Source organism: Cebidichthys violaceus, unplaced genomic scaffold (assembly GCF_023349555.1).
Source record: "Cebidichthys violaceus isolate CVI_PGR_0920_01 unplaced genomic scaffold, fCebVio1.0.p SCAF_21, whole genome shotgun sequence".
In the NCBI taxonomy this organism is placed as follows: domain Eukaryota; kingdom Metazoa; phylum Chordata; class Actinopteri; order Perciformes; family Stichaeidae; genus Cebidichthys; species Cebidichthys violaceus.
This window is the reverse complement of record NW_027176384.1, coordinates 7,884,111-7,907,708: the sequence shown is the minus strand read 5'-3', so window position 1 is coordinate 7,907,708 and position 23,598 is coordinate 7,884,111. Positions and strand designations below refer to the sequence as shown.

At 42.1% G+C, this 23,598-nt stretch overlaps 1 protein-coding gene across 2 annotated transcripts in view; it reads right to left on the bottom strand.

The window, feature by feature from the left end:
* Positions 1-23,598, bottom strand: part of tmtc1 (transmembrane O-mannosyltransferase targeting cadherins 1) — an 84,132-nt gene that overhangs the window by 14,246 nt on the left and 46,288 nt on the right. For both annotated transcript variants that reach the window (XM_068717137.1, XM_068717138.1), the window contains exons 5-13: positions 22,423-22,504; positions 21,227-21,330; positions 15,316-15,505; positions 12,374-12,495; positions 10,648-10,815; positions 6,794-6,907; positions 3,619-3,762; positions 1,595-1,703; positions 1,248-1,350 (exon numbers count right to left, since the gene is read on the bottom strand). In XM_068717137.1, coding sequence (XP_068573238.1) covers positions 1,248-1,350; positions 1,595-1,703; positions 3,619-3,762; positions 6,794-6,907; positions 10,648-10,815; positions 12,374-12,495; positions 15,316-15,505; positions 21,227-21,330; positions 22,423-22,504 — 1,136 coding nt within the window. The remainder of the gene's footprint in view (positions 1-1,247; positions 1,351-1,594; positions 1,704-3,618; positions 3,763-6,793; positions 6,908-10,647; positions 10,816-12,373; positions 12,496-15,315; positions 15,506-21,226; positions 21,331-22,422; positions 22,505-23,598) is intronic.

Below are 23,598 nucleotides of genomic sequence, written 5' to 3'. Positions count from 1 at the left end.
TTTATTGAAATTTTCTTTAAATGCATGATTTCAAGAAGTACACACATTAAGTTAATTGTATAATGTCCAAACTTAATTCAGGTTCTTTGAAGCAGCATAGGCCCTAGAGGAGAGGAGAGGCTGGTGGCCTTTCAGAGACAACACCCATGGCTAGAGCATACAAATATCAACCAGATATACACCGCATACAACTCGTTTCAAACAGGACATTTAAATATCGGTAGCGTCTTATTGTCTCACAGCTGTCCTTTAAGAAGGTGTGTAACACTGTAAAAGTCAATCTTAGTGTCTTTAGGTTTTTCAGAACCAGCTAGATGCAGCAAAACTGCACAGGCATCAATGACGTTTTTCACATGTTATCCTGTAGCACCAGTTAAAAGCTGCTCCACTGCAAACACTTCACAAGCAAACACTCGAGACAAAAAGCCGTCAAGTTACCATATGTGTACAATCTCCTGACCTGTCACAGGTGTGTGTGTGTGTGTGTGTGTGTCTTGATATGTCATACTCTGTTTCATGCCCAGGAACTACAGATGACAAATTAGTTCATAGCAACCTCTGGAACAGCTAAGAAGCTGTGCACTGCGCCTGTCAAATGTATAAATACATAAGCAAGCTTTTGTGTATTTTGAAGTTCATTTTGTAATTTAATTTGCACAGTTAATATTGAGTTAGAAGTAAACAATCTATGTAGTGTCTATTTACATTAGTCATGTCTGTTAAATACTCCCCTCACGCGTCGTTAGTGTGGGCAGTTTTGTCACTGTTGAGCTTAGTTATATCATTTGGTTCTGTTTTATTTACCTCTTTCATGGACAAAATACATTTATGTTGCTCTGCCTCATCTCATTTTTTGGCTGAAAAAACAACCGTCTTGCGTGTTGCTGCTCGGTCGTCACACCTCAGTGACGGTGTCTGCTGAACAAAACAGGCGTCTCAAAAGTAAACTTCATGGCAGAACACTTATATTAGATTGGACAGGCGTATCTAATAAAGTGACCGGTGTAAATGTACAAGCAAAAATAGTTCTTTCAATAACATTAACATCATACAGACTGTTCCCACTGACGGATTAGAGCTCAGCAGAACTAGTTTGAAGGTTTATACAGTGCTAAAGACGATGACGTCTCATCGGTAAAAACCAGCACAGCCCTTGAAGAAAAGCCAGTATGAGCTGAATATTTTTGTCAGTGGTCGAACCCTTTTGTTCAGGTATACGGGCCAGAGAGCCTCTAGGTCCAACTCACCCGTATCCACCAGAAACACTCCATAGTTATTATGCAGGTCGGAGCTGTCCGGACAGTTCTCTATTCCTTTCAGATACACTTCACTGGCTTCAGCGAAGCGTTTCTGTGGGAGACGGCAGGTGAAATGAAGACAGGATTAAATCAGGAAACGAACTAGACCAGAGTGAGAACAACAGTGACAGTGAGTTACTGCTGCAGAGATTAATCATCTACAGCTAAAGCTAATTTGAGTCTGGACTTATTACTAAGTGATGAGTTACCACATGCCTCCAGACACCAAAGTCAAGTGTGGTGCATACTTTATGTGCATGAGTGCGAGTGTTTTTGATGCACTGTGAATGTTTCACCTGCTCAGCATAGAGTGACGCTAGACTGGAGTAAGCATCAGCAAAATGTGGACCGAAGTGGATGGAGTCCTTTAGTAGAGTCTCAGCCTCTGTCTCCTTCCCCTGGGACCTAGAACACAGCATCATCATCTTCATCATCATCACCACCACCACCACCAGCAGCTGCATGCAATGTTATTATACTCTCATAAACATACACAGGAGCTTTATTACAGTATTATGATCTTATTATTATCGTGATTATCACACTCATTCTAATAATAATCATCAACATAATCAGCAGTACGATCATACTTCATCATTAAAAGCCAAAGATTATACGTTTGTGGTTTTTCATTTCAGTTACACACAGTATGAGGAATACCATCTAGTGTTTCAACACGTCTGTTTGTGTCCACATTGACACAGCATGACTCATTGAGGCATATATAATTGAACTCAATTATTTTTCATATTATTTGGCAGGATGTATTCTGAGCCGCTGTGTATTCACCGCCAGCACTGTAGAGGTAGAGCGGATCGTCCTTCATTCAGAGGATCGGTGGTTCGATCCCAGACTCCACTAGTCCATGTCCACGTGTCCTTGGGCAAGACACTTAACTCCAAAGTGTACGAATGGCTGTGAATGGGCAGGAGGCTAAATCATGTCAATTCAATTCAATGATCACTACTGCCCTCTCCATGGATAATCAACACCCATATTTGGTCATACTTCTAATGGAATTTGAATTAGCCTCTTCTGTAGCCTATTTAGTATTATCACATTGTAGTGTGGACCATTCATTGCAACATTTAACCTGATGTATTAGTGCTTGACAGATCATTTATGCTGCTGGTCCTGGTCTATGAGTTTAAATTCATAATTTGGTACAGAGTTATTTTTATATATCATATCATACGTAAATCAGGGGGCACACTAATGGCCATGCCTCAGTTCATTCTTGAATTTTTAATATATATTTTTGATCTACTTAAGTGCACTACATCGTCACTGTAAACCATTCACAGATTGACTCCTTTAATTTGCTCTAATCTTAGTTTTGTAATCTGATGAATTCCTTTTTGTTCACTGACTCACTAAATCTATTTTTGGCCTTTATACAGTAATGGTATAAGTTGCGGTTTACCAAATTTCTAAATTTGAGAACATGCAGGTTTATAAGCAGTATAACTAAGTTCATGAAAATCAACTCTGTTTACAATTATTTTAGTGTGCTGACATGGATTTTGATTGTTGACCCCTCCCACTTCTCAGCTGATAATAAGAAACGATTGAGCATATCAGAACCGGTGAAAACTATGCATTTTCAGATCTTAAATGATTTTGATGTTACTGAATAAATCAATGGTAGTTCAATAAATTTGATGTAGATGCTAGACTTATTAAGAAATTAACAAGCATCAATCAATAAAAATGTCAGTACAGCAATTTTTTAAATTAGGTCACACAACATGTCATAGTACAGTATGTCATAAAAGAGTGTTAGTGTGGTGTGCTAGGGAGAGAGAGAGAGAGAGAGAGAGAGAGAGAGAGAGAGAGAGATGGAGAAGAAGAAAACTGTTCAAGCTGAACCTCCAAGAAGAGGACGACCAGAGAAAGCCACCAGAGCTCCAAAGATCCAAAATGCCGAAGACACGGCGCCCACACAGAGCAGCCGCTATCTGCCCATCCCAAATGTACAGTTGTTGTGATCGTACTGGGGAGCTGAAGTAAAAAAGGACAATTTATAGCAACCATGAAGAAGTTGCTGTTAGACATTACGTGTGTGTCCAGCTGTGAGGGTCATTTTTAAAGCACGCTGGAGAGCTTTGCAAAAAAAAAGACTTCCTTTCCACTACAAACTGCTCAAAAACATGATATTAGCAAAGTGTCCAGCCGCGATGGGTGTCTTCAGTTTCTGTCACATATCACAAAGTGATGGTCAAGCTTTTATGTTGTGTGATCAGAAGAGGGTGCTGTCACTATACTTCTGTTCACCAATAATCCCCCACTTAGCGTCAGAGAGTGCGTTTGTGTGTCTTACTTCAGGAGGTTTCCCAGGTTAAAGAGAGCTCGGTTATGCTGGGGGTTGGTGTCCAGCGCCTTCCTGTAGTAGCGCTCAGCCTCCTCTGGGTCGCGAGTCAGAGTGCCGAGATTGTTCATGGCGCTGGCATGCCGTGGGAATAACCTGATAGGATGGGAGGAAAGAAAGAAGACAGCAGCGGGGAGGGAGGAAGAGCAAGAGAGAGAATAAGAAGACAGGACAGCAGAGGAGGGAGTCCAACTTCATTTATTAAGAACCTTTTTGTATAAAACATCTGATGAATATAAGTCCAACATTCACTCTTTTTCTCTTTTGTTCTAAAAGACTATATTCAGTATAATGGAAAAATGCCACATTTGTTCTGATTGGTCATTAAAAGTCATTAAATCAGGTATGGACAAACATGAACAATGTGTTTATGAAATGTCTTCCATGTGAAAATATTTTTTTTACACACATATTTATGCTTCGTCTTTGATATTCAACTTGTTAAGAGTTCATAGATACTAAACTGCACCAACTGCAAAGAAGATGCATAAATGGATGTAAAAGGGGATCCCATGCCTTTGCTAAGAACAGAAGAAGCTTATGGCTCCAGGCCATTAACAGGGCTGATTGGGACCCTGGTGGTCCTAAAGGCAGTGACAATCGATTTGCTTACTTTTGCTAGGTAATGAGTAAGTTATAGAATATTGGTTTGGTTCAGTAGGTCACAACCTAAGTAAACAATAACAAAGCTTACTATGCTTAGTCCAAAGTTGTTTTGCTTAATCCTAGAACACAAATTCAGGCAATATACATCACAAATTGATATTGCAACATTGGGCAGAAAGATCACAAAGAGATATTTTCCTCAAGTTGTTCAGCCCTATAACTGTCAACCCTTATTTTTGATCTTCTGTTCACCTAATAGTTGAAGAGACATATTTCTGTTAAAACAATTAACTGCAGATGAAACTGAAGGAATTAACTAAAAAAGTAAAGCATTAAGAGATAAAACAGGGTGTTTTCATAAACACCTATTTGGGTTTTTGGCTGGAGACCATCAAAAACAGAGTAATACAATTCGACACAGACACAGATTAATATCTTCCAGATTACAGATGAACTAATCTGAAGAGAGGTGAAACATGAGGAGACATCTGTGGTTCCTCGGGAAGCCTCTCCAATGAAAGAAACACCTTTCATTAATGTGACAGTGTATGTAATGTAATACAATGTGTGTATGTTGGATACAACCCAGTAAATTGTGCATGATTTCTTAAAAGTCATATAATAATGCCTTATTTTACATGCAGCCCCCATGAGTTCCTGGCCATCCATTATGAGCCAAATGCATGCAAAAATGCACCTCACTTATTTTTTAGAACAATTGTTTTTCTTCTCTTTCTTCTTGTAAATGGTCAAAATGTTTAAGGATGCCTCTTGTTCTTGGAACTGTAAAAAACAAGGATCTAGTTCATAAATCAGTGCCAAACTTTCCCATCAAATCAAATCTGCAGGTCTACCTTCACTGTAAAGAATACACTTGTGTTCTTTTATAAAACAAATGCCATGTACAGACCAAAACCAACAGTCCACTCAGCTTTAAGCCCATTGGTTCGATAAAAACTGTCAAAATGATACTGTTTTATTACTTCAATTTACTTTCTCAAACCACTGGACACTGAAAAAGTGTATTTTCTGGGACTATTTTCAGCAACGGATTAATCCACATCTGGTATAGTTAGTAATTGGGGCAGCAGGATGCATCAGGTTTTGGATACACATAATAATTGTTAGTAGATACATTCCCTGTTGGTTTGGCTCTACATCGGATTTATTGACAATTAAAATTAGAACATGAGCCTTAGTGCTACACATTAAGGTTTCTCTGTAGCTGAGCATGTAACTGTATTCAATTCAAAGAGGGTACCACCTGATGTTAGCAACACCCAAAGGCCCTGTTGCATGTGGAACCAGATCAATAAATAAATATGATCAAAAGCCTTTACATGGGACATTTAATGCTCTTCTGTTGGACATGAATTTACTTTCTACTATTCAACAAGCTAGACAATTTGGATCAAATGATGGGCTGATGGGCAAAAAGGGAATACAACTAGCAAAAAACAAAACAGGGAGACAAGAAATGTCATGTGGTATGTTGGTAGTTGATTTGTCACATTCCTTGCTGAGAAATATCGGTCCTTGTTTTAGATTTGTAGCAGCAGATTCCTTAACCGGCTCACCTAGACACCCCAGTCACATGACTACACACCATCAGTCTCTGACCTGATGGTGCTCAGTCAGTGCTGCAGGAGCTCTCACACACACATGAGAGACACTCTTTGAGGACATTGACCTTAACAAAAGAATACATAATTATATGGACCTTCTGTAGGCTATAAAAGTACATTAATGGAATCAGAACCTTTCACCAAAAGGGTAAATGTGGCTTTGAAACAGCAATTTCAGTCTGTGAGCAACCAAATACTTTTGCAGTAACGAATCAAACTGCTCAGATATTGCACAGATCCATTCATTCCCCCACAGAATTCACACAGGATTTTCAGGTAGAAGTATTTTTAGGGTTAGCTTAAAGGTAGGGTTGGAAATCTTCTTAAAAAATATTAGTGATATTTTTATAATCTAATCACTTCATTCGGCCTGAATGTCAGTGTTACAGACTTTTGGAACTAGTGCTGCTAGATACTTTCATTGGAATAGAGTTGGCAGCACTGGACTGGGTTTTTAGGGTGGATCATTTTTAAAACATAGCGTTCTCTTGCTAGTTTCTCAAGATTACCAACCTTTAACTTTCAACATGATTCCTAGGAAGGATTCTGAGATTCTTGACAAACACTAGTCCTAGAAGCTGTTTGACTGCCGAGAGTTTTCCTTGAAAACTTCCTCTGTGTTTAAGTTGTCAGTCAGCTGTAGCCTGACTAGAGGCTCTTAAGCTGATCAGCAGCACATAGCAGTGTTAATGGAACATGTTGGAGCATTTGCAATATGACTTGAAGCGTAGGGTTGCCACAGGGCATCCCCATAAATGAAGGAAACTTTGACTGTGTGACGTAATACAGAGTGTTTGACACAAAACAGGAACATGGAGGAAACAGGTACATTAGCAACAGGAAACAAACCCATACTGTGTGATTGTTACAGTCAGAGAGCTTTAGTTAAGTCACACCTGAGAGCAGTGGCGTAGTGGTGAATGGCCTCCTGGTGCCGGCCGCTGTCTTTCAGGAAGTTGGCGTAGTTGTAGTGGACTTTGGCATTGTGTGGCAGAGTCTGAATACCAGAGCTAAAACAAGGAGGAAGAGGAGGCATGAGGTCAGTCTGCAGAAAGAAATAATCACAGCCACAATGAGCTCACTGGTCCTCCCGTAAATAAATTCTGTCCCGAATGATTTCCTTGTATTTCACAGTGGATCTCTGAGTTTGAAAGTCGCTTGTTCTTCTACTTTTTTTCTTTTATGCTGTTTGTGTGAAACTTTTTAGGAAGTCATAATTTATATTAATCCTGTCCAAATCAGTTTTTTTTCAAATTTTGTATTGTTTATTTTTTATTTAACACACTATCCTCCTGCCTTGATCAGCTTGCCCCTCTCAAAACCAGAACTGTCTCTTTCACCCACACTGCTCCCTGGTTCACCCCTGAACTCCGCCTCATGAAATCCCGGAAATGCAGACTAGAGCGACTCTCCAAAAAAAAAAAACCTCACAGTACACACCTACAAGGAATACATACAGCAATACAAACTGGCTCTCAACTCTGCTCGCTCCACCTACTACTCTGGCATCAACCATTCTGGTTCCGCCAACCTTAAGGTCCTCTTCTCCACAATAAATAAACTCCTCAAACCTATGGACAATCTCTCCCACTCCTCCACAGCAGAGAAATGCAACTCCTTCCTGTCGTTCTACAAAGCAAAAATTGACACCATCTACAACCAACTGGCCACTTCCAGCCCCGCCCTCTCCAACCCTGTATCTGTAAATCCTCCACTAACTGTCCGGTCACTCTCCCGATTCTCTCTCATCTCCCCCTCGGATCTCAATAAATCACTCTCTGGCATGAAGACCTGTGACCTGGACCCTATCCCTTCCAATTTAGTCATGGCCTGTCTCCCGGCCCTCCGCCCACTTCTCTTCTCTGTCATCAACTCCTCCCTGTCTACTGGCTCTGTCCCTCCCACCCTCAAACTCGCCTCAGTGACACCCATCCTTAAAAAGCCTGGACTGGACCCTGACATCCACAACAACTACAGACCCATCTCCAATCTCCCTTTTCTGTCTAAAATACTGGAACACACTGTTGCCCATCAATTGAAAACCCACCTTGACTCGAACCAAGTGTTTGAACCATTTCAATCCGGATTCAGATCTCATCACAGCACAGAAACTGCCCTGATCAAAGTCACCAACGACCTCCTCCTCTCCTCAGATGACCACTCCCTCAACATCCTGGTACTACTCGACCTCAGTGCAGCCTTCGACACATCAACCACTCCATCCTCCTTTCACGTCTCGAGTCCTCCTTCCACATCACTGGCACAGCCCTCTCCTGGTTCAAATCATAGTCTCTCTGGCATCAACCAAAAGTCACTCTCTCTCCTCCAACTAGCTCAGAAGGCAGCAGCTCGCCTTCTCCCTGGTTTTAACAGACGACATCACATCACCCCAATCCTGGCCTCGCTCCACTGGCTCCCTGTTCATTTGGCTTTGGAACGAGCTGCCTGAGGAGATGAGGCTCGCAGAATCAGTAATCCATTTTAAATCACTTCTTAAAACACAGTGACAGTGCCACCCCCTCACCATACTCAAAAGCACTGTGTCTGCGGTGGAGACCTTCAGGTCTTTGGGATCCACAATCTCCCAGGACCTGAAATGGGCCTCCAACATCAACACCATTTCAAAAAAGGCCCAGCAGAGGATGTACTTCCTGCGCCAGCTCAGGAAGTTCAACCTGCCTCAGGAGCTGCTGATTCCGTTTTACTCCACCATCATCCAGTCTGTTCTCTGTTCTTCTATCACTGTGTGGTTTAGATCGGCCACCAAACAGGACAGAAACAGACTACAACAGATTGTCAGGTCTGCAGAGAGGATCATTGGCTCCAGCCTGCCCTCCATCCTGGACTTGTACACCTCCAGAGTCAGGAAACGGGCAGGAAAGATCACTGCAGGCCCTTCACACCCTGGACACAAGCTGATCCAACTCCTCCACTCTGGTAGGCGCTACAGAGCTCTGTACGCCAAAACCACCAGACACAGGACCAGCTTCTTTCCACTGGCCGCCACTCTGATGAACAATTAATCAGACAAACTGCAGTACTACGTTCATTCTGCACTATCAGCTCAATTCCATTGTCACCGTTGTTGCATTGTTGTATAGGGTTATGTTCATATATACAGTATATATGCACTTTTTGAATATATATTTATATTAATATTTATACTGTACATAGTTGTTAAATATTTACATCTTTCCTCTTTATTGTAAATTCTGTGCATGTACAACAAAAAAAGTCAAATTCCTTGTATGCGTAAGCATACATGGCCAATATATCTGATTCAGATTTTTTATCAAACTCTCTCCTTTGAACGCCACGTCAATCACATCACAAATACCGCTTTCTTTCATCTCAAAAACATCATCTCTGCCCCTCCCTCTCCTCTTCAGCTGCTGAAACACTCCTCCACACCTTCATCGCCTCTCGACTGGACTACTGCAACAGCATCCTGTACGGCTCATCCACCAAAATCATCAACAAACTACAACACATCCAGAACTCAGCTGCCCGTCTGCTCTCCCACTCCACCAGAGACCACATCACCCCAGTCCTTCAAAACCTCCACTGGAAGCAAAGAATCCAGTTCAAGATTCTCCTCATCACATACAGAGCCCTTCATAACCCTAAACCCCTTCATACCTTTAGACCTCCTGCATCGACACGCTCCCAACCACACCCTCAGATCCTCCGACACCAATCTCCATCACTCACCACTTTCAAAACTGCACTTTAGACTCATCTATTTCAATTTGCTTTTAACCTGTGATGCTAGTTATGTATGTTTTTTTTGTGCTGTTCCTTACTGTTATGTCATCTATTTTGTTTATATAATAATTACTTCTATTGTTTCTTTTTTTACCATGTAAAGCGTCTTTGAGTACCCTTTAAAGCACTATATAAATAAAATATTATAGTATTATTATTATTTGCATTTGACTGAAGTATGAAAAAAATGACTTCTAGAGCTTTATAATTTCACTGTCTCAGTCTCATGAGTGGTAACCTGTATCTGCAGTGTACTAGTGCATGGGTTGTCAACAGTATCTGCCTCCCCATGAATAAATCAACCATCGCTGGATTACTTTGATAGAGAAAAAAAACACTGGTAATTCTCAGAGCAATTTGGGAGTTATAAGGAGCGTCTTGTTTCTATGACTTCTAAGCTGATTTATAGACATCGGGAAGTTGAAGTCACACTGAATCTGAACATATTTGTATCATGTCTGTGTGTTTAGACTTTAGACAGACAGGGAAGAAGAAGACTGCAAGCTAGTAAACATGGATGTAAACCATGCTGAATTGAAAAGAAGGACCTTTAATTGCCTCTGTGAGTGTGTCCCAGCTGCTTCTACTGTTGACTGTGTTGATAAGTGGCCAAATCAATGGGCCAATTTAGAATAACTAACTTCCTGTTGTTTTAGAGCACTGGTGTACTCCTGCCCCTACCATACAGCTCTCACTTTGCTCCCCTCTATAATTAATATTTCTCATTGGAAAGTCATAACTGCTACCAGGCTGATCCTCAACCTCAACCTGACTCCAAGTCTTCATCCTAAAATGTAATGATTTACATCATGGGGACATGCAATTCCCCCCCCAAAAAGACGATTCTGGAAAAAGTAGGACTATGTAATCAGAGTTATGTCCCCACATGTCAGGTAAAATACACACACACACACACACACACACACACACACACACACACACACACACACACACACACACACACACACACACAGTCTCTCCTTACCGGAAGAGCGCCTCCCTGGAGAGCCAGACGTGGTTCTGCTGGACCGTCTTCCAGGAGAAGAGCAGGAGGAGCAGCAGCATGGAGACACTGAGGACTGTGGTGCCCCAACGGCCCACCACCGAACACAGCCGACCTAGGCCATGAGCCACCAGGATACAATAACCCATACTAGAAGAGGAGAGGAGGAGGGAGGATGTAAGTGAGGGGATTGGTGAGGAGACAGGATGGTGAGAGACTAAAAAAAGGAAAAAGTATTATTGATTACTGCCGTCCTACAGTCTCACCGTCATCACTCAACACATTGGGACATAACATATTGCACCCTGGTGGTGCCTTTCACCCAAATCACTTCAGGTCCCATGGGTGCACATATTCTCAACATGGGTGGCTGCTGTTGCTTCCCATAAAAACGATCTCACCACTTTTGCCAAATTCTGAATTACACAGTGACTAGAATTACTGCCTGGCAGTTGTATGGCTCCACCAACCAATCAAGTAGCAGTTTACATCCATGTCATCACGTCGTATTTTTATCCCGTAAGACATTTGTGTGAAATTGTTATAATTGGCGTGTTGAGTTGAGTGTTGTGAGGTCTAATCACTTCATCCTGGAGTCTAAGGGGTGTTTGTGCCACATATAATGCCACCAACATGTTGTTCACACTGTTATTCTGCACACGAACAGTTTCTGTCAGTGCGTCATGACTTTGGTAGCTCCACAGGGGCCTGGCCACGCTCTTGACCCACTTGGCAGTGATCTGGCCAGATTCATGCAGGTAAAGATATAAAAATACACTGTGCAGAGAAAGTAGTGACAGCTGCTGATTCTGAAGACAGAGAAGATAGCATACGCTATGAGCTAAGTTCCAACAAGTGTATTTCATCAAAAGAATTCCGAACATAACACAACAGTAAAATAACAAAAAGCCTTGCTGTTCTTAATAAAAAAGATTAGCATACTTTAAATGTAGCGTGCATATAATGCAGCCTGTTGCAGGTTGAAATATCCTCGATGATATGATCACACGGTTCATCCTGCTGTTAAAGCCTATTATTTCCAGTGCCAGATTTGTCAACCTTAATATGCACTTACACAGATGCTGACGCACACAATTATGTATCCAGTTATAGATATACTGTATGAAAGTATATATATCAGTTATACATTTATTTTTCTCTGCGTTAGAGAGCATGTGAAACGTGTTGTAACCAGCTGTAACCAATCTTATTTTCCAATAAATGGTGTAAGATTGAGAATCCAGTTCTAAAAATGTTTACAATTTGATCAGAAGACAAACAACTAGAATCCTTCAACACCACAATGATAAGAAATCCACTGTCCCAGACTGGAACCAACCTTACACCCAAATAATCTGTCACAATGTGCAACATACATTTGTATGCATGTCAGATTGTTCAATGAATGCTCTCAGTTTAGAAAAATGCAGTATACACTTTCTTTACACGGTCACATTGTCCAGAATATTCTGTATCATTTATGTGATGTACAAATTGGTTGTTCACAGACGTGGGTCGTAGCAGCAGTCACGTTGAGAGTGACACATTTTGGGTCCTACATTTCTGACACTGTTAGAATTCTTTATGAATAGAAAGGCTGGCCAAGAACTATAAAAACAAAAAATAATAGGAGAAGTTTCCAGGGCAGACAAAGATAGAAAATGAGTTGTCTATCCTGTTTTGTTTTAAGAAAAGAACACACACTCACCTCGGCATGTAGAGAACCCTCTCAGCCACAACAAATCCCACCCTGAAGAAAAGGTTACTGGCAGGAATGAAGGGGAAGACCAGGAACAACATTCCAACCAACACCTGTCTGCTCTCCTGCCTCTGCAGAGAGACAGAGAGAGAGAGAGAGAGAGAGAGAGAGAGAGAGAGAGAGAGAGAGAGAGAGACACAAAGAGAGAGAGAGAGAGAGAGAGAGACACACACAAAGAGAGAGAGACAGAGAGAGAGAGAGAGAGAAAGAGAGAGAGAGAGAGAAAGAGAGACACAAAGAGAAAGAGACACAGAGAGAGAGAGAGAGAGAGAGAGAGAGAGAGAGAGAGAGAGAAAGAGAGACACAAAGAGAAAGAGAGACAGAGAGAGAGAGACAGAGAGACACAAAGAGAGAGACAGAGAGACATAGACACAAAGAGAGAAAGACAGAGACACAGAGAGAGAAAGAGAGAGACACAGAGAGAGAGAGAGACAGAGAGAGAAGAAGAATTACATATTACATTTTTTAACAAGTCTAAAGTATAACCGCTTATAACAGAAAAGCACATTCATTGTGAATGGTAATATGTGTCATTCAGACTCTGTTAAAACACACACACACACACACACACACACACACACACACACACACAAACTGATACATGCACATTCAGCAGCCGTGAATCTGTCTTATATATCAACAGCCCTCTGTGCAACAGAAAAGCAATTAAAGCAATCAAAATATCAAATTACAGTTAATTGACTTTTCTAGAGTCAATATCTGAGGCCATTGATATTTCATAAAGCTTGTCTACCTTCTCTCCCTCCACGTCAACCCACCATGCCTGTCTATTTGACTGGAGGAGACCATGACTGTGTAGAAGAAGTGGACGCAGTTGTTGTGACGTCACCCATTGGTTTGTGGACTGTGGTTTTAAAGCCTCGAGTTCGGCATTTTGACCATCGCCGTCTTGGATTTTGGCCGTGTTGCAACCAGTGAACAGAAGTGATCATTCTGGACTGCGGAGGAGTGATGTCGTGATAGAGACGCTGTATACGTCTCTGGTAGAGACCTGTCAATCACTGTGTAGCCCCAACACACACACACACACATACACACACACACACACACACACACACACCTAGAGCATACTGTAGCAATACAATCCTTGCCTAATATGCGGAAGATAATACCAAATCCATTCAGTGCACTTCTCAGTTTCCAAACATATTTCTTTGTGTGTGTGTGTGTGTGTGGGGTTTTTTTTTTTGTGTGAAAGAGCCAACAGGACAAGGGTATTCTTTCTCCAGAGCACATTCTATACTTGTTTTCCACTTGTGATGTGGATCAACATGAAGCGACCCTAATCTCCTTTAACATGGGAAGGAAGTTAAGATATAAGCCACTGAGGCTCTGGACTTGCTGTGAGGTCGTTATCACCACGACATCACACCGAGGGGTTGAAGGGGAGGGCATGAGGGGGCAAGCAGAAGTGAAAATGATTCCAAGAGGACGCAGTGTGCACCACAGAACTGGACTGCCATGAGAACAAGTTACAAAAGTGAAGAAAACATACTCATACTGACAGCTGTATGCAATTTGAGGGAGTGTGTGAGTGACTTTTTAATTCATAAAACTAATTGCCAAAAAAGGGGAGGGTTAAGTGTGGTGAACATTTTCAGATTTTTAGCCTTATTAGCCTATTTAGCCTTATTAGCCTTAGTTAGGGATATAGTATGAAAAATCAACATATTCTCAAACTCCTCAAATACCGTCACTTGGTAAGCGCCCCTCGACATCGAAGCACTCACTATCCCTCCAGCATTAGTTTGTAATGTGTCGGGACAACATGTCAATATACTCTCTTTACATGCATAGTGGCCTTTGAATATGAACTTGTGTTTGTCCAGTTTGAATGAAGTGTGTTTTACATATTACGATATAAAACACTGTGGTCCAAGACACAATGGTACAATCCTAGCGTTCTGAAAATCATCACTGTTTTACTCTGCATATTCCAATTTTAGTTGTTGAAAATGGTTCAGTCTCTTTTAGTTGACTGCAAATGATTTAACATTGTATGTATTGCTGGTGTTTTAGAGGCTTGATCCAACTCAAATAATTTCATAAATGATTATTAAAGTGACCGAGTTGATGTGGGGTTGTTGCTTCAGCGCCACTGACATGATAACATCTGAATTTCCAATTTTCATGGCACTGGTTAGCTTTTGTTATATCTTATGTATAAGTGGAAATGTTGGCCTGATGGTGTTGCTTGAGGAGAGGTGAGTAGAACATTAAAACAATAAGGACTAGGGACCATGAATATCCACAGCAAATTCCATGGATGTCAAGTGGATGGTTAGCAGGTAGCCCTTACTTGTCAGGAACCACTGTCATGGACCAAATTGTCGATCATGTTGAAATTTCGGCCTAATAGTCGTGCCAGACTAAAGGTTGGAGAGTTAGTAATCCTTGCGTTCAAACTTTGAGGCATTGAATATCTATGTGAATGTCTCATTTGATGGCATTTTGTTCAGAAGCTGTTGGGGTATCTTACACGGGACTTAAGTATGGGAGGTAGATCATTAGAGAGAAACAATCTACCCCATTTCAAATAAAATGAGAGGTATTCTCAAACTCATTGATACTTGTTCTACTCTGTGTGCTGTAATGTCAAATTTTAGGGCATTTGCAATGAATGTATAGATGCGTTGCTTGAGATTTAATGGAACATGCTAAGTTTTCAACTGCCTCTCTTTTGTGATGTATCCGTAGGGTTTATGTGAACATTATTACATTAAGCTTTTTCCGGCTCTTACACCTGTTCCCACTCTTCTAATGATGTGGTTACATGATGCGATGAGGGCAGAGGGCATCAGGAGGCAACAGAGTTCATGGGAATTGCAGTCTGAGGCCCTTTCAAGCTACTTATCACTTTTTACTGTTACCTGCAGTGAGAAGACGCAGCGCAGGCAGAGAGCAACCATCACTACGGCCAGCAGCGTGGTAGCCACAAGGCGCACGTCACCCAACGACTCCACCAGGGGAATGCTGCCCACCTGCCAGTCGTAACACAGAACGATGGGGGCCAACAGCAGCCAGGCGTTGAAAGACAGCAGGTAAGAATAGGTCAAAATCCTGAGGGGAGGGGATAGAGATGTGGAGGATGTGGAGAAAGAGAGAAGATGGATGTGAGGCAGATAGAGGGACGAAAGAAAAGAGAAAAAAGTTTAATCACACAGTGATCAATAATCAAACCTAACGAGTTTCAATCAATCATTCTGTTTATCTCAATACTAAAGTTTACAGAATAAAACGAACAGAAGTCCAAAGTTGAATATTGATATGGAGTAATTCTCTAACCTGACATTTAGAGCCTACTGTGCCAAGTCACAGTGTGTATTGAATGATAAAAACCTTGTCATGTTGCCCATCAATTTGCCTTGAACTTGTTGGCTTTACTGTAGTTGTCTTTTTCTGTCTCTAAGTGGGTTCAAGACCTGCATCGCCATCTAGAGTAGTGATCTGTCCACAGTGCGGCAGCTATCTGCTTTAGTTAAGACGGCCGGGGGTCGGACAGAGTGACACCTGGTCTGAGGAAGGAGGTGGAATCAGTAAGGGTCAGAAAGAGAGAGAGCATGAGCAGCGTGGGTTACTTCAGTAAGCCCATTGGCAGGCAGGCAGGCAGGCAGGCAGGCACACACACACACACACACACACACACACACACACACACACACACACACACACACACACACTAGAACTAAAACCTGCTCGTAGTGATTGCTAGATGGGGTGTATAACAGTGTATCTGCACCCTTAGTAATCAATGGGGCCCGACAAGGTGGAATTCTGTCACCTGTTCTTTTCAATCTATATATGGATGATCTTTCTAAAAAGTTAAAAGAGTGTAAGACAGGATGCATGGTGGTGGAAAGTCTTATTAACCATCTGATGTACGCTGATGACTTAGTGGTCCTGTCTCCCTATAGTGCTGGTTTACAGCAACTGCTCAGTGTCTGCTCATGTTATGGTGCGCAGTATGACATTAAATTCTAAAAAGAATGTTATCATGATAGCTAAAACCAAGGAGGATCAGAAGCTACATTTTCCTTCGTTATCTATGGCAGGCCAAGAGCTAAAAGTGATGAAGACGATGTGCAGCGCCACTGTTGGTAAACTGTATGGACTCATGTGTCTGAAAATAATAAAAGTTGAATTATTACGGCATTATTAAAGCACCCACAGTTCTTGGTTGAGTATAGGGACAGTTCACGGTCTGGTTTAATACAGGAAGCCTCTTCCCCACCAGGCATTCTCTGCTGCAGAGCTCCCTCTCGAGTCGAAGACACAACAGAACAATGGAGAGTAGGTGTGGTCTGAGTCACCTTCCCTGATACCCTTAACTGGCGATATCAGTAGGCCTGTTCACCATAGGGGTTCACCCCATAAACCCCAAATAAAGAAAAACAAAGTGCTTTCGGTGCCTAACCCTAACCACAGACAAGTCAGGACATGAACCCTGGACTCTGATGTCAAAGTCCATCTCTCTGTATATTCCCCAGCCGTCCCAGCCCTTTTCCTGTCACTCCGGTTCATAAATGTAGGGCTTCATTTACTCAAAAAAATTCTCCCCAATGACAACAAAACAAGGTTACAACACAGAAGATGCTAAGCTAAGGTCATCATGGATTGTGACAGAGCTCGTGTTAGGCTGGATTCTAAATGGTCAGGCTGTGAAGATGTCCTGTCTGAAGCTGAACATGGCTGAGAAACCACCTGCTGACGTTGATTAAAACATGTCAGGAAGACCTTCCCGATCGCTCTGCCGTCTCCCTTTGCTCCCCTGACTTCTGTTCAGAATGGCTATTAACAGATTGACGGGGGCGACCGTGTCTAGACTAGACTGTGTCTAGTCCATGTTGATGTGTCCTTGGGCAAGACCTGTGCTATCGGCGTATGAATGGGACTTCTCTCTCTCTCTCTCTCTCCCACTATTGTCAAAAGTTTAAGATACATAGATTTGCATACAAATATGCATATACTGTGTACACAGAAATGCATAGAAAGCTTGTCTTTATTGTGCAGCCAGTGTGTCATCTCTCTCTCTCTCTCTCTCTCTCTCTCTCTCTCTCTCTCTCTCTCTCTCTCTCTCTCTCTCTCTCTCTCTCTCTCTCACACACACCCACCCAAAGGAGTTGCTGACAGGCCGTTTAGCATGCAGCAGAATGTACTCCACCTGCCATCAAAGGCCATAAACTCAATTCTCTTTTCCAGATTTTGCAAGGCCCTTTTAACCACAAATGATCACACACCTACAAACACATGAACGCTTGCATACATACACTCTCACATCGACAAACAAGAGAAGAAACAGAAGGAGAAAATGAGTCATTTGTCTGGTGGGAAGAGGATCCAGGCTCCAGGTGGGAAGCAGCCTTCTCACAAACACATGCCTGCAGCAATACAATGAGTGTGAATACAAATGTCAAACGAGTAAAACGGCTTGGAGGAATAATTTAATTCAATTCAATGCATGAACATTTTTGTCTTGTTTGAGTCGAGGCCAAGGATCAGCCCTTTGCTGCATGTCTTAACTTCTCCCTCTCCTGGCTATCTAATAAAGCCTGACTGATTTTATTCACAACTAAACAACTGACGACTGGAAACAACTGGAAAATGAAAGTTGTAGGATACAGTGCAAACATGCACTGAGGGTTTCTGGTCTGATACATTTAGACAGGAAACATGTTCTGTTTATCTTATGTATTTAGAGATGAAACCGACATCGGAACCAGAATAAGCATAAGACTGCTGACTGAAGGCAAAATTCAGACAAAACAGCACACTGATACGTTTCAAACTCACAGGCACTTTTGCCATGCATTGTCAAATAGACGTCTCAAAGCAGAACAAGCAATATGACTACTTAGCACAAACACATTTATCACTAAAGTGGTTGTAATCGGCATCAGAGAGTCAATCTGCTCTCAAACTGGACCAATCAGAGCAGAGCTGGACAACACTTACTGATGGGACAAAATGTGCCTCTATAGAAAGTTTTCTTATTAATGAAAACAAACATTAAATCGAATACATCAAAGATTCGGGTAACACATGAATCAAATAAATTATCCGGAAATCAAACACTGATCATAAACTACTACTAGGAGAGGTGCAATGGATCATAAAAGTGACTGTTCATGGTAAATGGTGAATAGACTGTACTTGTATTTCTCTTTTCTAGTCTTCTGACCACTCAAAGCTCTTTAACACTACATGTCATCATTCACCCATTCACACTCATTCATACACTGATGACAGGGCAGCAAGGTGCCACCTGCTCATTAGGGCTAACTAACATTCATACCCACACATACACCGACGGCAAAGCCTGCAGGAGCAAAGGGTTTGGTTCAGTGTCTTGCCCCAAGGACACATGGACATGGAGCAGCGGAGCCGGGGTTCGAACCACCGACCCTCTGATTGAAGGACGACCCTGCTCTCCCACTGAGCCACAGTCGCCCCCCATTGTTCACAATGTAATATTATTAGGGATTGGCAACTAATGCAGATTTTCTAATTGCATATTTTTAATAATAATCCTTAATCAGTCTTTATAAACATATTTATGTATAGACTGGACATAACAACCTCTGATTCCTGCAAATGTAAATGATAAATGGACTGTACTCTTTTCTAGTCTTCTGACCACTCAAAGTGATTTAACACAACATGTCATCATTCACCCATTCACACCCATTCATACACTGATGACAGGGCTTCCATGTAAGGTGCCACCTGCCCATCAGGACTATCTAACATTCACCGATTGCACAGCCTTCGAGAGCATTTTCTGTATTGTCTTTAATTGTTGACTGTTCTAAGCAGGCTACTGGCACAGTGGGCACAGTAGTAATTTTGGGAGAGAGCTGAGTAAATCAGTGTCATCTGCAAAGGCATATGCAATCTTACTGTCTTGCATGATCTAGCATAAAGTATACAGGTTGAATAGTTAATGCCCCAGAACAAGGCCTGGACCTCATGAGCAACTTTAAAAAGCTATTCAATTTTTCTACCTGCACACTGTTAATGTCGGCCAAGAATAGAGCAGGATGGCTGGATCGAGGACACACTGACAGTCACACAGAGAGGTGATAAGGGAATACTGGAGGCTCAGCCAGACATCAGGGAGCAGAAATAATGAGACAAAAATGAAGGTGAAGCAGGAAGGACAGCGAGAGGGATATGGGAATCCGCTATAAATTTCCCATGTGGCCGAGGGAGAGAGGAGCTTTCTCTGAAGCTGTGCTATTAACTGACTAAATGATACGCTGTCTCACCGATGACAGCTACGTGGTAAACCAGTCTGATCACCTTCACCGGCGTCACGTTCGGCCACAAAATGGATTTTAGAAAAACGCCTTTCCCGTGGTAAACACACACATTGGCATACAAACTGGGATGAGGGAGGTACAACACCGGATGAACTACGTCGTTCCATTTCACAGCAAAACCTTTTGTTTTTCATTTCAGCGCCATGTTAGCAGGTCAGAGCAGCCACACAGCCTGCGTGAGCAGTGTGCACATGTGGTGTCCACACAGGTAGCATGGCTAATGTGGTTGGCACTACTACAGCCAGCTATTTTTTCAAACACAAAGTACAGGTGATGGGAAAGGTCAATAGTTTAGCAGGAATTTCAATTCAATTTATTTGTATTGCCCAAAATCACAAATCACAATTGATTGACATTATCCTAAGAGGGCTTTAACAGGACCCTCATATTGGAACAGGAAAAACTCTCCCCAAAAAACATTTAACGGGACTTCAACCTAGAGCTCAACGCTCTAAAGACAGCGGAGATGGTTGTGGATTTCAGGAAGAACGCAGCCCCACCTGCTCCCATCACCCTGTGCGACTCCCCATCGACACTGTGGAGTCCTTCCGCTTCCTGGGCTCCATCATAACTCAGGACCTCAAGTGGGAGCTTAACATCAGCAGAGGATGTACTTCCTGAGGTAACTGAAGAAATTCAACCTGCCAAAGACAATGATGGTGCACTTCTACACAGCCATCATTGAGTCCTCTGCTCCTCCATCAGTGTCTGGTACGCTGCAGCCACAGCCAAGGACAAGGGCAGACTGCAGCGCATCATTCACTCTGCTGAGAGAGTGATTGGCTGCAATCTGCCTTCCCTCCAGGACTTGTTTGCTTCAAGGACCCTGAAGCGAGCAAGAAGCCGACCCCTCTCACCCTGGACACAAACTATTCGTGCCACTTCCATCTGGCAGGAGGCTGAGGTCCATCAGGACCAAGACCTCAGGCCACATGAACAGTTTCTTCCCATCCGCAGTCAAGTTCATAAATAAAGTCCGGGACCCCCACTGACTCTAAAAGCTGACACCTAAAATGTTTGGCATTTAATTGTGTTCATTACTAAAAGAAAGTATTTCATGAAATCCTGGTTAATTTCTGTCAACTGACTAATCAATTAACACAATATGTTTCAGCACCTATCTCGTGCCATTTGTTGGATATTGTTATTGATTATAATAATAGTGAAAAAACATTTCTCAGCTCTATGCTTTGTCATTTAATCAAAATACATACTAATAGTGATAGTAATTGTATCATTGTAGTGTAACATTCTTAGTAGTGTTAGGCATAACTCTGTTTCCATCTTCTAACTAACTCCTGAAAGCCAAATACACTACAAGGCTGATGTTAAAGTGCCATTGTATATTTATGACTCAAAAATAGGTGAATGTGATTGACATTTCACATTGAAACAAATTTTATCTGGGAAAAAAAAAGAAAAAAATAAGCTTTCTTTTCATCTGTTGCTTTGTGTCACTGACCTGGTAATCAGGTGTGGTGAGAAGGAGGCGGGGTTGTCCTGTTCAGAGAAGAGGGGCATGGATCCTCCCATCAGCCACAGCCTGACCGACATGATGATCACCACCTGGAGGAGGGAGGGGGAAACATAGGAGTACAGCTACAATTCACCATCAGTTTCCTGTTTAAAGTCCTTGTCCTTACATTTCAGTCCTATGCCTGAACGACAAACATGGCTATTGTTAGTACTTACAGCGTTCAATATAGCAGCTTGTGGAGGACTCCAGTGATGAGCCATCAGTGCCAGTCAAATGATTTGATTCAGGTCTGATAAAATGATTGGACGGGCTTCTTACAGCCACAGATGCCTGTTTTTTATTGTTTGTCAAAGCATTTGAGTTGTTGTTTGTTGTCAGGATGTAAAGACAATTTCAACAAATATAACGAAAAATGTTTTTAGATTATTACTGACCCTAGCTTTAACTTGAACGTTCAGCACGGCGGGAAAATACTTTATCTACTCTCCCGTTCCTCAGTCAGAAACCGTGTCTGGTAATTATAGTCAAGTTCAAGCACTTTCAAATCCATATGGAATATCCAATACGCCTATCTTTCAAACTTTCCAATACTCTGTCCTCCAATTGGTTTCTCAACAGGCATACTAGGCCAACTGTTGTCAAACAATGTACTGTCCACAGCGGTACGTTACTTTGCTCTCATGTAGGTACTCCTGCCCGTTTTTCTGAACTAGAGGTGAGCCAACCGTCATCTACAGTCGGTAATACACTGATTATGGAAAATGACATCATACAACCCCACTTCAAAACACCCTGTGTTTATGACAGCTAAATGGTCCCTTGTAGACTATTTACAGTGTACAGTACAAATACAATAAACAATGAAAAATGGAAGCAAATATTGAAGGAAGTATTATTGTACATTAGATGAACAGGGCTATACAACATTTCTATGTAATATTTAGCAAATGTCTTCCAAACAGTCATTATTTTTTAGCTGTATTAACATGCAACAATAATACAACTCCCAAAAAATGATAAACGAAACTGTATAAAAACCATATCCCACGATGTATCAATCTTAACATCTGGGTTTTACTTGGCCAACAGTAATGGTATGTATTTACAATTGGTAGGCAATGGACTTGCATGCAGAGCCACCAGTATGGTACTTCTTAATGTAAATGTGGAACAGAACTCACATAGCCAGAGATGAGGCAGGCTCGTTTGATGAAGGGGCTGCAGATGTGGTGGAGGTCCCTGAATCTGGAGCCAGACAGGTGACTGAGGGACACACAGACATACAGAAGATCAGTCAGACTTTTTCTGTGGGCTTAAGTCAACACTCAATCAGTCCTCCAGTCAGAAGGGCTTTCTGCACAGATATGCTTTGTGGAGTTTTGTGACTGTAAACACACAGAAGTCTATTTCATACAGTGTATACCAGAGCAAAGCCCTCACAGCTATGCAAGGTTTGGAGGACAGAGTTGTTCCTCTACTGAGCAGGTAGAGGTAGTCACAGAGCCGAGGCTGACGTCTGTGTGAAAAGAAACCACAACGGAACGGGTGTGACGTCTTAATGGTATCTCACTTGTGCGCCACAAGCACCAGAAAATAAAAAAAACGCAGGTAGCAGTGAGCAGCTAAAATACAGCAACCGTGAATGTCAGCAAATTGGAGAGACAACGAAGTGCGGGAGCTCCTTACCCTCCGAGCAGAGGACAACACCAGCATGTAGCAGGGACGGAATGGACGGATGCAAGTCGCTGCCTGACGCATGGGTTGTACATCACACCAGAGCCGGCGTGCTTTCTGAAATCATCTAACTGTGTGAAAGGGGCTACTGTTTCTAATGCTGGTGCTGACAAGAACAAGACAAGTTCAAAGATCTCATCAGACATGACTCCCTAAAGTAAAGCGACCATTTGTTCCTGATCATTCAACTTGGCGTTACCTCCACTGCTGTGGCAACACAATGATGTGCACCATTCTCCAGAAATATGAGGCACCTTTGCAACTTGGCAAAATCCACTGTAAGACAATGGACGCCCCTTAAAACAAGCAGAGAGCACTCGTCCGCATCATCTGTAAATTCAATCTAGACTGTTAATTCAACATAACCAAGGCTGTTCATTGTCTATTACAGTGCCATGGAGCCGTGCAGCTTGTGAGGGAGAAAGACATCTCAACATTACAAAAAACAAGCTGTCTTTCACATACTCTTCTATCAGTCCTGATTCACATGAACCTGTTCAAGATGACCACAGAGACATTTGACACAAAGCCATTTGTTGATCTGTTGAGACAGCTAATCAGAGGTTCAACCAGGGACAGGGAGGTGCATCGTCATCATTTACCGTGCAGGATGCTGAAGCAGA